This window comes from Alnus glutinosa, chromosome 5 (genome assembly GCF_958979055.1).
Source record: "Alnus glutinosa chromosome 5, dhAlnGlut1.1, whole genome shotgun sequence".
Lineage (NCBI taxonomy): Eukaryota > Viridiplantae > Streptophyta > Magnoliopsida > Fagales > Betulaceae > Alnus > Alnus glutinosa.
The window spans coordinates 28,278,972-28,295,517 of NC_084890.1; the positions used below are offsets into that span (position 1 = coordinate 28,278,972).

Genomic DNA, 16,546 nt, shown 5'->3' on the forward strand with positions numbered 1-16,546 from the left:
GGAGGCCGAGCGGCCTCCCCCGAGTACTGGGGGTGGCCGCGCGGCCACCCCCGACCCTTGGGGGAGGCCGGGCCGCGCAGCCTCCCCCGACCCTTGGGGGTGGCCGCGCAGCCACCCCTGACCTCCTCTGGGGGTGGCGCGCGGCCACCCCCAAAGGTTGGCAGCCACCCCCTTCCTTCATTTTTTATTTTTATTTTTTTAATTTTTAATTTTGATTTCAATTATTTTTTTTAAAAAAAATATTTATTTTTTTTAATTAAATAATCAATATATAATAAATTATTATTTCACACAACTTTTCAAAATACCAATCATTATACACAACTTTTTAAACTTCCAATCATTTCTTACCATTAAAATATAATATTTTTCAATCTCCAAATTCAACACCCAAACACAATTTTTTACCTCGATATTTGTAAATAGTCAATTCTAATTCTCAAAATTCAATACCCAAACACACCATTAGAATTTCCTACTCGAATTCTTCTACCCTAGTGCTGAGGTATCAAGTATGTCATTGAGTAGCCCTTGATGCAGCTCACCTACCTAGGCACTTGGGACACGGGTCCCTATCTCATTGCTACTCAAACTTTCTAAAATTCGAGCAGAGAATTCAACATAATCCTAATATTAATTAAAGAGAACGGCAAGTTAGAGTTATAATGAGAGAAAGAAGAGTCCTTGCTTGTTGTTGACTAGCATTTTTTATTTTTTATAAATATTTTGTCCAAATTGGGTTGAAGGAACTTATTCCAACACGGTCTTTAAAAATATCATGTGTCCATTTACGTATGAGAAACACATACCTTTTAAATAGGATATACTTCTTATATGTTTTTTTAATATAATTTCTTTCAATTTTGTCACTGTTATAAAAATACGTGTTTTTTTACATGCTTAAAAGACGCACGACATTTTCGTAGACTGGGTTTCAATTTAATTTAGAGGAAAACTAATTTTTTTTTTCCTGTTGGTTACACAAAACTTTATGTGAAAAAAATTATTTTAAAAAGAAGTTTTCCACCAAAATAAGCATACCTTAAAATTCTGTTGTAATTCTTTTTAAATTGTTAAAACGATATTTATATTATATATTATTATACATTAAAATATTAAAAAAAAAAGAAATAAAATAATAAAATATACATTCTTTTTTCCTCTGAGAGAGGTTGTTGAGTGGTAAAGGAGGAAGGTGTTTTGGATTTACTTGAACTTTTTTTTAATTTTTTTGTTTTCCTCTCATTAACATTTTAAACACATCCCCCATGTTTTGCAAGCATGCGTATGCACCTATGAATACATTTAACAATCAATCTTCTTAATGCGAGACTAACTTTTTTGAGTGTCATAATCTCCTCGACTCAAATTCCTAATATCCTTATTAGGTCTATGTCATGCTGCCTCAATGCTACATGGTGTCATTAGATTGTTCTGATAGCATTTATAATGACTGGAGGACAACACTATTTATATATGAATAATGATTAAATGCCACTTAAATATACAACTTTTCATCACCTTGCCTATGTGGCAAGGTGGTCCCCCACTATTTTTTGAGTTTTTTTTATTTTTTAAAAATAAAATAAGGTAGGGGACCACCTCGCCACATAGATAAGGTGGTGAAAAGTTGTATATTTAGGTGGTAGTGAATCATTACTCATTTATATATACTATATGATTTCAAAATTACTAGTCAAGTTACAATTTGAGCTCCATAAAATCACTTATAAAACTTAATTACACATACACAAAAATTAATGTGAGACTTAATACTCATGAATGCCTTTATAATCCATCAACTAAGCGTAAGCAATCTATCCCCCAATGTAGGAGTAAACTTTATAAGGTGTCACAAGAATCCCTTAGAATTCCCTACCTGAATTCCTCTATCCTTGTCCTGAGGTATCAAGTATGTCATTGAGTAGCCCTTGAGGCAGAGCCCACCTACCTAGGCACTTGGGACACGGGTCCCCTATCTCATTCCTACTCAAACTTTCTAAAATTCGAGCAGAGAATTCAGCATAATCCTAATATTAATTAAAGAGAACGGCAAGTTAGAGTTATAATGAGAGAAAGAAGAGTCCTTGCTTGTTGTTGACTTGCATTTTTTATTTTTTATAAATATTTTGTCCAAATTAAGTTGAAACAACTTATTCCAACACGGCCTTTAAAAATATCATGTGTTCATTTGCGTGTGAGAAACACATACCCTTTAAATAGCATATACTTCTTATATGTTTTTTTAATATAATTTCTTTCAATTTTGTCACTGTTATAAAAATACGTGTTTTTTTACATGCTTAAAAGACGCACGACATTTTCGTAGACTGGGTTTCAATTTAATTTAGAGGAAAACTAATTTTTTTTTTTCCTGTTGGTTACACAAAACTTTATGTGAAAAAAATTATTTTAAAAAGAAGTTTTCCACCAAAATAAGCATACCTTAAAATTCTGTTGTAATTCTTTTTAAATTGTTAAAACGATATTTATATTATATATTATTATACATTAAAATATTAAAAAAAAAAGAAATAAAATAATAAAATATACATTCTTTTTTCCTCTGAGAGAGGTTGTTGAGTGGTAAAGGAGGAAGGTGTTTTGGATTTACTTGAACTTTTTTTTAATTTTTTTGTTTTCTTCTCATTAACATTTTAAACACATCCCCCATGTTTTGCAAGCATGCGTATGCACCATGTATTAAACATGGTGCATGCATGAAAAATAAATGAAAAAAAATTCACCTCAGTCGTTCCAATATAATTATTGATTTGAAAGTATTAATTGCTAGCAATTGATTTTTATAAATTTTTCATCAATAAAAAAAATATTTATATAAATTTTTCTACATTGAACTGAATTTCTTCAAAAAGTTTGTTCTCATTGGCTTCTGGATAGAATTTTTTTAAAAATATATATATATTTTAAAAATATATGATTATCACAGGCAGTCGCATTCTAATTTTATAAACTGAATTAAATTAAATTGATGTCCATATTTTTTAAAAAAAAATTTTTAAAAGAGAGAAAGTAAGCGGATAACGCTAAAGAGTCCAAGAAAGAAAGAAAAAAGAAATCGTTTCTTCCCAAAACACCCAAAAGAATAAGAAAAAAAAATTGCGCAGAGAGAGAGAGAGAGAGAGAGAGAAAAGCAAGAGAGATAGGCTGGGAGAGAGTTTAGAGCGAGAAAGGGTTTTCGGTGCAAAGCGAGAGCGAGAGCCGGCGATATAGAGAACGCTTTATTAGATATCTTTGTTTCTTTGCTCTTCTTCTTCTTGCCATCGGCGAAAGGAAACCCCAGCGAGTGACGAACCCTATCAGCCTTCCCAGATCTGAGTCTCCCACAGAGAGAGAGAGAGAGAGAGGGGGGGGAGAGAATGAGTGGGAGAGGAGGAGGTAGTAGTGGGAAGGGAAGTAATGGGATATCGGCAATCCCAGCGGCGTCGAGGAAGATGGTGCAGAGCTTGAAGGAGATTGTGCATAACTGCACCGAGCAGGAGATCTATGCTGCTCTTAAGGACTGTAACATGGACCCCAACGAGGCCGTTAATCGCCTCCTCTCTCAAGGTCCTTTATTTTTTATTTTTTGGTTAATCTACCTCTATGCTTAACAGTTTTTTTTTTCCTCTAATTTTCTCTGGGTAGTCATTTTTTTTTTTGTTTGCTTTTGTTTAATTGCTGGGAAAACGAGTGAAGGGAAGGGAAGGGAAACGACAGCTTTGTGTTTTATGCTGTTATGGTTGCCAAACTGTTGCGTCAGTGAGGGTCAAAAATATCCTGATTAGAAATTAGTACCCTCTCTCAATTTGGTCAAAGGAATTTCATCTACTATTCAAGTCTATATCTCTTTTCTCATTTGTTTGTGAGTAAACTTATGGTTTTTCTACATTGTACTTTTTTTATTAATGAATAATAATAATTTTATTGAAATAAAAGTACCAAGCCCTGGAACACGAAAAGTATACAATAAGGCTGAATACCCTAAAGACTACTACAATCTAAAAAACAAATCAAATCTACAAAATTCTTGTAGTCAAAATTAGGAATATTTACAATAACCGAATCCAAAAGAGATCTAAAAAAGGATGATTTTTGAAAAAGCACATTGGATTTGCTTTCTTAAAAACACACCGATTTCTTTCTCTCCAAATGCTCCACATTAAGAAAGTAATAACTGTCCAGATTGCCTCTTTGGGGGTGTCCTCACCCTTGAAGTTTCCAGCAATGAAGAAGCTCTAGGATGTTACTAGGCATGGCCCAAGAAACCCCGAAAATGTTAAGAACTAAGTGCCAGAGATCAGCAATATACTCACAAAAAGATGATTTAATAGTTTCCTCATTTCCTCATTCTTTTTACAAAGGCAACACCAGTTAGCTAGATGGAAACCCCACCTTTGAAGGTTATCCACTGTGAGGATTCTACTCAATGCTGCTGTCCATAAGAAGAAAGCAATGCAAGGAGGGGCCTTAACCTACCACATACTCTTCAAAGGGAATGAACTATGCTTCGCTGACTGTAACATATTATAATAGCTCTTCACTGCAAAGCCGTGGCTGCTAGAAGGTGTTCACAACATGCTATCCACTTCTCCATGATGAGTTTTCGAGGAGTATAGTAGATTGAGAAAGTAGTCAAGAGATTCCAGTTCCAAATGATGGGCTGCCCTAATGAAGCTTGGATTCCAAAGGATTGGGAAATTGGAGAGTTCCAAGTAGTCTGACGCTAAGGCCTCCTTGTTACGGGCTATGGAATAGAATTGTGAAAATGGATACTTTAGAGCCTCGTCTCCGCACCACGTGTCATGCTTGAAGCGAATGCAGGAACCATACCCAATAGTGTAGGAAACAAAGTTGGAAAAAAATCCCCAACCATTTCTTATATTCCTCTAAAGACTCATTCTGTAAGGTCCTCGTACTTCCTTTGAACACTAACCCCCTTTTTGGATCCCATACTTCATAACAATAACCTGTCTCCATAATGAATTTTCCTCATGCCCGAATCTCCAAAGCCATTTACTGAGGAGAGCTTTGTTGAACAACATGATATTTTTATACCCAACGCCCCTCTAGCAACTGGGGAACAAGCAGTCTTCCAATTCACTAGGTGCATTTTGGGTTCCCCGCCTAGACCATTCCAAAGAAAATCTCTCTGAAGGCGCTCCAATCTTTTAGTTATGCCTACTGGTAAAGGGAAGAAGGTTAAGAAGTATGTAGGAATACTAGATAGTGTACTCTTGATGGGAGTAAGACGTGGCCCTTAGACATGTATATCTTCTTCCAACTAACCAACCTTTTTTTTTCTTCCATTTTCTTGACTACCTGATCCCAAATGGCTCTAGATTTGAAAGGAGAAACTAGAGAGAGACCCAAGTATCTTAGAGAGAGAAGAGATATTACAAAAGAGAATACTGGCCAGCTCCTCAGTATGCAGAACCTCCCCTACGACAGCTAACTCAAATTTTTGGAAGTTGATCTTCAATCCTGAAATGGCCTCAAAACACAGGAACATGTGATCCAAATTAAGAATTTGATCATTGTTTGCATCACACATAATAAGTGTATCATTTGTGAACAGAAGATGAGATATTTCCAAAGGGGTATTGTTTTTGAGGCTGTCTACTCGGAATCCCGATAAAAAAACCTCCAATCATCGCTTTAGAGAGCATCCTGCGGAGAGCATCCATGACTATCACAAAGAGAAGGGGTGAGAGAGGGTCCCCTTGGCAAAGGCCCCGAGTACTTCCCAAGAAGCCACGTGGGCTACCGTTGAACAGGACACAAAAGCAGGTTGTGGAAATACAAGCAGAAATCCACTACCTCCATTTAGTACCAAACCCACCAAGCCTCAATAGATAAGAGGGGAAATCCCAGTTGACATGGTCATAAGCCTGTTCTAGGTCTAGTTTGCACAAAACACCAGGAATTCCCGATCTCATCCTGCTATCCAAGCACTCGTTGGCTATAATTACTCATCCTGCTCTGTTTTCCAAGGGTCTTGTTTGGTTACCAGATTACATTTGAATTTTATACTCAATTTCGAAGTACTCAGTAAAATTTATTATTGCAACAATGGAGGGTTTAAAGCACTATATTAAATTAACTTTGAACTTTTCTTGAATCATGTTGATGTGTTTCCCATTAGGGTTTATCCTCATCCATAATAGACATTGGATTTGAAATGGCTTATGTTAGAACAGTTTTCGGATGGCTGGACTGGCAGTGGAGCTCCTGCAGAACAAAGAAAGAAGTCTCCGAAGTCCATCGGTCCCTCAAGGGACCAGGGACACTCTGATGGTGAATATAGTCTTTTGCTTGATAGAGAGACCAAATGGAGAGTTTCAGAGAGAGAGAGAGAGAGGGAGGGAGGGAGGAATGCCTCTGTATTTTATGTTTGGGTGAGTGTCTCTTTTGTAGTGACACTTGGATGCTTGCCACCTGACTGTCCTAAGTCCCTTTGATTATTGCCATATAGTGGGCTGTTTTAGTGGGTCTTTTATATTAAATGGGCTTTAAACTTGGGCCCTATGCTGAGTGGGCTGGGTATGTTGGTTGTTAGGCCCAGTGGGGCTGCCAGGCCCACCAACTTATATCATGCAATGGGATTGGGGAGATTTTGGGGATTATTTGCACTTATTGTTATCGATAATCATATTCATTGCTTATGTTAAGTTTATTAATTGTGTAGATCCCTTTCATGAGGTGAAAAGCAAACGAGAAAAGAAAAAAGAGGTGCGTGCATTCATATTTCTGAAATATGTGATGTCCTTTTCTTTTCAGATTACTTTGTGCGCAGTAATGTTTGTGCTTGTGTTGCTTGAGCTTTCAATATTTGATTTAACGTATGCTCAATTAGCTTGTTTTTTCATACACTGATTAGGAGCTTGCCTTGGCTGATTAAGGCAATTCTAATCTTTCCTTTAGTTGTCACTATGATAGTTTGCGTGGTTGTTGTTATTCTCCCTTACTAGGCTTTCTCTTGTTGCTTCAGAATAAGGACACAACGGATTCCAGGTCTCGTGGTGCTAATAACGCTTCAAACCGTGGCGGTAAGGGTGGCGCAGACCGTTATGTTGGACGTGGCGGATCAAACCAGTTTACCTCTACTGGTATGTGGACGTCGTAGAGCAGCTTCCAGTATTTATTTGTTGGAAATTAGTGTGAAATCTTGTTAAACATCTCTTACTATTTTTTTTTGTCAGAGTCTGGTAGTTTATATGGTAAACCTGCCTACAAGAAGGAAAATGGAACACATGCTTATGCAGGCTCTTCATCTTCTGGATCCAGCATGGCAGGAAATAACATGAGTCGACGACCTCCATCATACAGGTTCTTCTCGTTAAAACCATAAGATGATGTGTCTCTTTTACTTTTCACAGTTGAGGGGCGTCAATGCAACTAAATACTAAAAGTTGGAATGTTCAGACTTTTGTAGATAAGTGATTAAAGTTTTCATTAGAAAAGAATCAAAAGGGTTCCTTTGCACATGCAACACCAGTCAAGTATTATCATATTATGCCTTCAACCATTATCTACTGTTGAGATTTTCCTTGTTTAGCCATGCAAACAAAGAAGGATACTTTGTTGGATGTTTCATCTCCCAATTTGATCTCCAAGGGAATTCAACCCCTATGCCTCTCCTTGTAAAACTTTATCATAAGATTTCACCTAAAATTTTTTATTCTTTCAAAGAGACTATACAATTCTATCCATACCCATCAAATATAACTTATTGAGAATAAATATGTTAAAAATCCTAATCATGTAATGCTGTGAAGCGTGTCATTATTGCGATGTAAGGAATCCGGCACCATAGCTTCCTTGTCTAGTACAATATTGAACATTAGTGAACGAGAGCTTCAATGGTATATCTCCACCCCATATGTCATGCTAAAAACGTATGTGATTCACTCTACCATAGAATATTATTCCCTCTGCTAATGTTTTTCGTAAACTAACAATGTGGAAGCCCCTTGTCTGTAGAACCCCATCAATCACCCTATTTTGTCCTTTAAACTTACTAGAGAAGATCCTTTTTTTTTGATAAGTAAGAAGAGTAAACTTACTAGAGAAGATCCTTCATTCTGGTATATCTCCAACGCCTAAAACAGCTTGGTTTAAGACAACCAATCCACCTAACTGAAGTGGGGAACAAATCTTCTCCTAATTTGTTCCCTAAAATTACTAGGGGTTAGTTGTACTCTAAGACTACCATTAGAAATCCCCACATCTTATTCAAGACAATTATGATTGACGTCTTGATAGATTTAAGTTTTTTCAGTTCTACATTTTCAAACTTCCTTCTAAGTTTGTTGGAATTCTGTATATTGTCACTTTACTCCATTTATAGTGTTTAAATGGTGGTTCTTTTTTGGTGCACGCACACACACGCACACACTACGCTATATATTTAAGTTTTGTGGTGTTACTACCATATATGTTGTTCTTATAGTATAAGTTATTCCAAGAAAGTTATCTGGAAAGTTATTCCTGCACTCTTATGAAACATGGTGGAAATTAAATTGAGTGTGCCACACCTGGAATGTCTTTATCCTTGATGGTATCTATTGCTTCCATGGGGATGATATGTTCTCCAAATATTTATGTTTGTGACGTGGAGTTCATTGTTCCTCATGTATAATTTTTTTTATTGCAGTGAATCTGTAGCCATGGAAAATAAAGTGTCGATAGTGGGCACAAGTAATGGAATATCGTCATCAACACAGCCTTCTGGATTTCCATCTGCCTGGCTGGGCGTCCCTGGTCATGTATCAATGGCTGACATTGTTAAGATGGGTAGGCCACATGGCAATGCTTCCACTGTGCCAAACCCACCGATCTACGGTGTCAGCCATCAAAACGTTTTGACAACTTCTGCAGCAACACATCATAATTTGCATCCATTGCAAGATCATGCTTCCAATGTGTCAGACATAAATGCTGAGCCAGGATTTGCCACAAGCCAGCACCTTCCTTCCGATGATGACTGGCCTGCAATTGAGCAACCAGCTGCTATTCTGTCCTCTGTTGTAGAGGAATCTTTAGATTCTGAGCCATACGCAGATCCATCTAACATATCCTCGGATAGAGGTAATCAACATACAAAGTCCCAATTAGATGAGGTTCGGGTAGCTGATGATTTGGCTGTTGAGATGCTTAATGCAAACCATGTTGGACCTACTTCTGTGTCCAGTAGAAATATGCTAGAGGACAATTCTGGAGATGCATCTGTCTTTGATAATAGCATATATGAGGACATGGATTCCTACCAACCTCACAATCATGATTTGGAGCATAATGAAGGTGACTACAATAATATCAATATTGCTCTGGATTGCACTTCATCTTCCCTAATATATTTTCATTGATATATACTTTCCTCATAGATTTTTTTTGCAGTATTTAAAATGATATCGCATATTTCTTTGCATAAGCATATGGATGATTATTTCAATTTGAAAACTATAGTCTAGCTTTTTTTGGAGATTCTCCACTTGTGAATATGAACTTTAATATCTGCATACCAGACGCATTTTTATTTTTTATTTTTTATTTTTTTTGTAGTACTAATATACCAAGTTTGTTATTCATAGTATGTTCAATTATAAGATATATTATTTTTTGATGAATCAATTCAATCGTAAGATATGCATGTAATTCTACAGTATTAATTGATTGGAAGGCTAACTTGTTTATCCTTTAATGTTAAATGTTTTTTACCTTTGAAGTGAACAAGACTAGTCTTTATAAATTCCTGAATACACTCTACCTTTTTGAAGAAATTCATGTCAGCTTACAGTTTCCTGTTTCAAATTTTCTTCTATCAGCGGAAGATGGTCTTTCATTAGTGGCTGCAAATTTGCAGCAACTGAATTTACGGAAAGATGATCAGGCAGCACCATCTGAAGAGGATAACCCTCCTGTAATAATTCCAAATCACCTCCAACTCCATACCTCTGACTGCTTGAACTTGAGCTTTGGGAGTTTTGGATCTGGCACTGGTGCTGCCTTTTCTGCGTCTGGTTCATTTGCTAATAGGCCCATGAAATCTGACTTGGAGGAGACATCTACAGCAGCAGATGTTTCATCAATTGGGCACTCAGATTCTAGGTATGCCTACATTATTGTAGTACCTGCAAATTTACTCAGTTGTTTATCTTAATTGTGTTAAAAAAAATCTTGCAGAAAACCTGAATATTATGGGGATGAGCATCTCGGAAGTACCACAGATGGAAATCTAGTTCATAGAACTGTTGGGAGCACTGCAAATTATGATTCTCCTTCAGCTTCACAACCAGAGGCATTGAAGCAGGAAACCCCTGAAGTTGCTCATGGGAATCAATATGCATTCCCTTCATCTGCACCTGATTTTGCATATGGAAGCACCCAACAATTCAATACTGCATTTACTCATCCACAGACAAGCTCACAGATGCAGAATCTTGCTTCTTTCTCAAGTGTGATGGTACGGTGATAAAACACTCAGTTTTGTCTTTGATATGCAATATTAATCGTTTCGGGGGATGGTGGTTTAATATAAACTTTGTAGTTGGTATAGTATAATTTTTTCTCTGAAGTACTTGTTGAGTTGATACTGAAGAAACATTTTTTGGAGATCCTATAATATCTAGATAATATTGTTGAGGGGATAAGACATGAGATATAAATATTTCCAGAAATCATAAAAATTTGGGGAAGATTCGAGATGCAAGCAGATCTTATAATGCACTAAGTTTTTTATATGTTACAAAGAAATTCCTGTGAAGAGGATGAAATTTTAGGAAATAAACCCGAGGCTTGTGAACAGCAGCTTGAGCCACTCTTTGATACATGAGTGGTTGCTCTTCGATGCTGGAACATGGTCATGTGTGTGGTCATTAGAGTCATAAGTCATGTCTGTGATAAATAGCGAGTATTCTTGATGGATTGCTCGTGTTGAGTTACAGGTGATATTAGATTTGTTTTTGAGTATCTTGACTGATATTTGAGGAGAAAATTACTTTTAGAGTGGTTTGCTCAGCAAAATCAGGCCTGCTATTGGGTGGGGGTAGCTTCTGGGATGTATTTTGTAGTTTGGGCTTTATGGGAGTTTCTTCTGAATTTTGGGTTTTTGGGGCCTTCGGGATTTGTGTGTGCGTAGGTTCTTGTGGGTTTTCTTCTGTGGGCTAGCTGGGTGTTCCTGTGTATACTTCCTGTGTACTTAGGAGCGCTTTTCGCTTATTTTAATAAAGTTTTCTTACTTATCAAAAAAAAAAAAATCAGGCATGCTAGAGATGTTCTTGCATATAGTGTTTGAGAGAATGAAGAGTGACTTAATAATTAATAAATGAGTGTCCTATATCACAATCCCTTTCGTAGAGATCCTGGGTTTGCAATAGACATGGTAGACATGGCCACAGCTTGGCTTTTCGATGCATTGGAACATGTCCCTGATAGAAATCTATTATGAAATTTAGGCCTCATGCAATGACATTGTTGACCTGGTTATGATAGTGGCTGGGATGGGGGTCACTCAAGATTTGCTATTCTGACAGTCCGAAGTAAGTTTATCTCCTTAGTTCAAACTTTGCATTTTCTTGTCGAGAATGATAAGCTTGGCGGCAAGGAATAGCTGTCACTGTGACAGGGAGTCACTCAGTCTCTAAGGACAGGAGTAAGTCACTTTTTTTGTTGGCCCTGCATCATCTCCTCATAGTATTGCTCTTGCACCTGTACTGTCAATCAGGTGCTGGCAAGTGCTTGCTTCTGGTTATAAAGCAATCCTGCTACATGAAGCTAATGCAGAACCTGTGGTGTTATTTGAGCCATAGTGGTGAAGGTAGTAGTGATAATCATAAAATCACTCCTGAGAAACTTAACTAAGTGCCTGATATCTTTCTAATTAAATATGTTAATCAATTGTTGGAATCAGAAAATGTAGGTGTATGCTTGCAAAAATAAATTAAATAGGAAATCAGAGGGTATGGAGTCACGGTGAGAATCTGGTAATAGAAAGAGAGTATACAGCAATTTCTATTAGGGGCTTGGAAGGCTAAAGTGCTCAAGATAACGACTGTATCAGAAAAATATAATGAGGGGAATAGAAGGGGCATGCAATGAAGCTTAACTTTTATCACCATCTTCCTATGGAGTTGGTGTTGTCAGTTGTTCCTCTATGATGTTGCTGTTCACGCTGCTCTTGCTGTGCCTTCTATGGTTGCTTTGTGATCTTAATATATATATAACATTTATAATATTTATTCATTGTTTGTATTAATCTTTGGTGAACTAGAAATTGTTGCAGTTAAGAGCTCACTTTTCATATTGCTTCCACAGCAGGCATATACAAATTCGTTACCCAGCACTTTGTTGGCTTCAACTGTCCAGAATGCAAGGGAGGATCTTTCATACTCACCCTTTCCTGTGACACAGTCAATGCCCACAAAATACAGCAATGTGGCTTCTTCTATCAGTGGTCCTACCATTTCCATGCCAGAGGTGCCCCTCTGCTCTAGCTTATTGAACTCATTAAGTTTTTAAAGTTATGTTACCCAATATTTGTTTAAAGATATTTTACAACTTGTATTGGAGCTTCTTTGATCATCAGCTGCATCTAAGAAGTTTGCTTAAAATACTTTTCAAAGAAAAAAAGAAAAGAAAAAGAAGTTTGCTTAAAACAAATCCTAATCTAATCACATCGACTTAGCTACAGCTAACTTAGCCATCTAGAAAAAATATGTTTCTGTTTTATGAAGGCCGTCTATTTTCTTTCTTTTATTTTCTTTTCTTTTTTTCGTTCTTTTTTTTTTTTTTTTTTTTTAAAAAAAAAAAATTTCCTTGCCTTAATGTTGCATTAAACCAAATGGTGATTTGCTGGTACAGCATTGGTCTTTACTGCCCATGGTTGATAAGTCTTAAACAAATTTCCTCAACTTCCACTTTATTATAAGTATTATTTTGCTTCCCAAGGAAACATTTGTTTCTGACTCTTAAGTCTTCTCTCCCAAATGCCTTTTCCTCGGACCATGCGGTTTATCTTTCAGCTTTGTAAAAGAGTTGTGAGTGAAATTTCACCTAATTTGATGGGGAAATCATCTTCAACTCCTGCAATATCATGGATGATCAATCAAGATAATAAAATTGATCAGCTTTGAGTACGTCTTTGACTTCATATTTTGCTCATTCCACTTTTCTACTGATAGTTCTCGTTAAAATTAATTAAGGTGCATCTTGTCTTATCCTAAAACCAGTTTTTTGAAAGATCCTTACCAAAGTTCTGACAGCAAAGACCATGTTTTAAGGGAGTAGAAATTAGATTTTTAAAGATTATATTTAACTGACCATCTAAAATGAAAATTTAGAAAATGATGCTCATTCAAGATTCCTTGTCAGAAGAAGTCTCTTATTGTGCAACTTTCATCTCAACCATCTGCCATGACGATCTCTGCTTCCATAACCTTTAAAGAATAGGAATAATAGATTTAAGCTTTCCTTATGCAAGCTCATGTTCATTGTGGTGTACTGATGTGGGATAAAAATGTCACTGTACAGACGAGGTAAAGCTACAGTGCATTTTGTCACTGTATAAAAAGTACTGGTGATACGAGAGATGGCTGTTGGTCTGCTTTCTTTAACTCAATCAGTACTAGTGTCATTCTCTTGCTTTGATTCAGGTTCTACACCAAGATGAAAATCAATAATTCAAGCACTCAAGCTGTATTAGAACCTTTCAGCACCGGCAATTTATAAAGGATTCACCTTGTCCCCTGCTCTCCACGTCTTAGGAGAAGAGGGATAAAACTGGTTATCTGCATTCTTGTGTTAGGCCCTGCATTTTTGGCTTCGGATCTATGCATCACAAAACATAGTGCATAAGCCTTCTAGTAGAAAAGCTAGACATCAAATTCAATTTTATTTTTATTTTATTTATTTTTCATAAGTAATAGTAAATTTTGTTAAATTATTTTCACCAAGTGATCTGGAAATGATATTATGTGAATCCTCCATTAGTGAGTCAACGAAAAAAAATGTTACGGCAGATAATCATGACTATTATCATAATTACTTTGCTTGGAATGTTTTGAGAAGCTAATATTTGCTCGGAAATAGTGGCTTTGTTTGATAACACATTTTCCTTCTCCCTTTTGTTTTTTCTTTGTAGAAGAAAAACAACCCAAAATGTTAGGGGTGCAATTCTTCTTCTGATCATCTTGTTTATATGCAGTCTTTGGGCGCTGGTAGTATTTCTACACCTCAGCCTACTCCACAGACCCTGCCTGGTGCCAGCGTTGCCACAGGACCTGCTATTCCGCAACACCTTGCTGTGCACCCTTATACCCAACCTACTCTTCCTTTGGGACATTTTGCCAACATGATCGGCTATCCATATATGCCGCAGAGCTACACATACATGCCCTCGGCTTTCCAGCAAGCATTTGCTGGTAACAGCACATACCATCAGTCTCTGGCAGCTGTGCTACCACAATATAAAAACAGTGTTTCTGTCAGTAGTTTGCCTCAATCTGCTGCTATTGCCTCTGGATATGCATTTGGGAGTTCAACCAGCATTCCTGGCGGAAACTTTCCTCTGAATGCACCCGCCGCACCTACAGGCACAACTGTTGGCTATGATGATCTTATAAGTTCTCAGTACAAGGACAGTAATCATATGATCTCGCTTCAGCAGGTAATTTCTCTACTACTGGGCTCTGGAAACATAATGAAAATGAAATAGCGTAGTTCTTTGTCAAGCACGCTGGTTCGGTTCCCTTATGTGAAAATGAAACCTCATTAAAATGATTTTGCAAAGTCAACTGAAATTAACTAGCAAAGGTACTTCATTGCTTTATTCAAGTAAAACTGCATTGCTTTCAGAGTCGTGGGAAGCAATCTAGAGAGAGATCATTTGCATGATGTCGTGAAATGCCCACTAAATTGTGGCTTACAATGATTTTCTTTTCTCAATGTTTCGTCTTCTGAATTTGGCCTTTTGCCCGTGTCTTTTGATCAGAATGAGAATCCAGCCATGTGGGTTCATGGGCCTGCTGGTTCGCGAACAGTTTCTGCACTTCCGAACACATATTACAGCTTCCAGGGGCAGAACCAACAGTCTAGCGGGTATCGGCAGGGTCAGCAGCAATCGCAGCATTTTGGTGCTCTTGGTTACCCAAATTTCTATCATTCTCAAACTGGGTTATCAATTGAACATCAGCAGCAAAATTCTAGGGATGGATCCCTTGGGGGATCTCAAGGCCAACCACCGAAGCAGTCTCAACAGATATGGCAAAACAACTACTAATCTCAGTCCCCTCCTGGTTTTTCAGGGTCTTGTAGTGAGTGTGAAAGTGGTCATTCATAGGCATTCTGCGCTCTAATAATCTCTCACGTTTCATTGATTGGTCTGAAGAGACCTTGACTGGCTGCTGCCCTGTGCCACCGAGGTTGTATTCTACATATTTATGTCTTGTTATGTTTAACCTAGGAACACGTGTGCTAATTTTGAGTTAGTGGACTATGCCGATTCTCTCTTTCACTGTTTTTTTCTTGTCTCTCTTGTTGTACTTGAAACTTGTTTTCCGTTTGGTTGGAGAGTCCTTGCTAACTTTGTTGTCCCTATGGATTACTAACCGTTTGCCCGTTTCTTGTAACGTTTCTCCCTCCGATTCAAGGCCTTATCCTTTTAGCATACAAGCGGACGATTATTAATTGCTGAAGGTATACCCGCTTTTGTAGGCGGCTAGAAAAAATAGCTAATCGTTTACGGTGGGCCGGTTAGCGATTTTAGAGATAGGCATAGGTGGTTAATAACCGTTAATCTCATACCCTATATAAATAATAATGATAATATACAAAATAACATCGTTTTGGAGTGTCTAATAAATGGTTTCATTGAGTTTAATTGATCTGATCTTTTTTCATATAATAATAATAATTATTATTATCATTGAGCTTTAATACATTTTTAAGCCTTGTAATTATTTAAAAAAGTTCAAAGCCATCTAAAATGGACCATAGAAATATGCTGAAGGAAGATTCAAAATACCAAAATAGGTTCGAAAAGGTCAATTTCTAAAAAGTTATATGGTGCGGACCGTGCTGTTATAAGTTTTAATAACCATTAACTAACAGTCAATTATTTATAAAATCGCTAATCGCATAAAGAGGAGCGGTTGCAATTATAAAAATTTGATAACCGCCTAAGACGGTTGCGGTTGGTGATTAGAGGCAATAACCGCTAACCACAACCGCTTGTACACTCTTACCATATATGATTCACAAACTAGGTATGATTCAAAATTCTTTGGCTCATGGAACTTTTACAAATTTTTGGGCTTAATGTTGCCACTCATTCTAGCTAGTCTCTAACTCTTACCTTCCCCTTTTCTATCTCAAAAAAAAAAGAAGAGAACCAGTGAGTGCATTCTCTTACAATTTGAACCTTTCCAACTAAGGGAATAAAAGTCTTGCATTTTCAACTTTGATTCAATGATAATTTTAAAAATTATATCACATTTAAGGGAATAAAAGTCTTGCATATGGCATTACTCTTAGTTAAACATTACAGGTT

At 37.0% G+C, this 16,546-nt stretch overlaps 1 protein-coding gene across 1 annotated transcript; it reads left to right on the plus strand.

The window, feature by feature from the left end:
• The first annotated feature begins 3,096 nt into the window (after positions 1-3,096).
• LOC133867987 (signaling mucin HKR1) lies at positions 3,097-15,580 on the plus strand. The gene is made up of 10 exons (XM_062304774.1): positions 3,097-3,570; positions 6,689-6,732; positions 6,992-7,109; positions 7,203-7,329; positions 8,657-9,303; positions 9,828-10,110; positions 10,186-10,465; positions 12,316-12,477; positions 14,204-14,665; positions 14,990-15,580. The coding sequence occupies exons 1-10, from the start codon at positions 3,381-3,383 to the stop codon at positions 15,275-15,277; spliced, it is 2,601 nt and encodes an 866-aa protein (XP_062160758.1). The 5' UTR covers positions 3,097-3,380; the 3' UTR covers positions 15,278-15,580.
• The last annotated feature ends 966 nt before the right edge of the window (positions 15,581-16,546 follow it).

What these genes read in the sequence shown, in the direction of transcription:
- LOC133867987 (XM_062304774.1), top strand. Translation starts at nt 3,381, where the DNA reads ATGAGTGGGAGAGGAGGAGGTAGTAGTGGGAAGGGAAGTAATGGGATA. An exon ending in TAATCGCCTCCTCTCTCAAG is followed by an intron (nt 3,571 to 6,688) that starts GTCCTTTATTTT and finishes TTAATTGTGTAG; the next exon opens with ATCCCTTTCATGAGGTGAAA. An exon ending in TGATTTGGAGCATAATGAAG is followed by an intron (nt 9,304 to 9,827) that starts GTGACTACAATA and finishes TTCTTCTATCAG; the next exon opens with CGGAAGATGGTCTTTCATTA.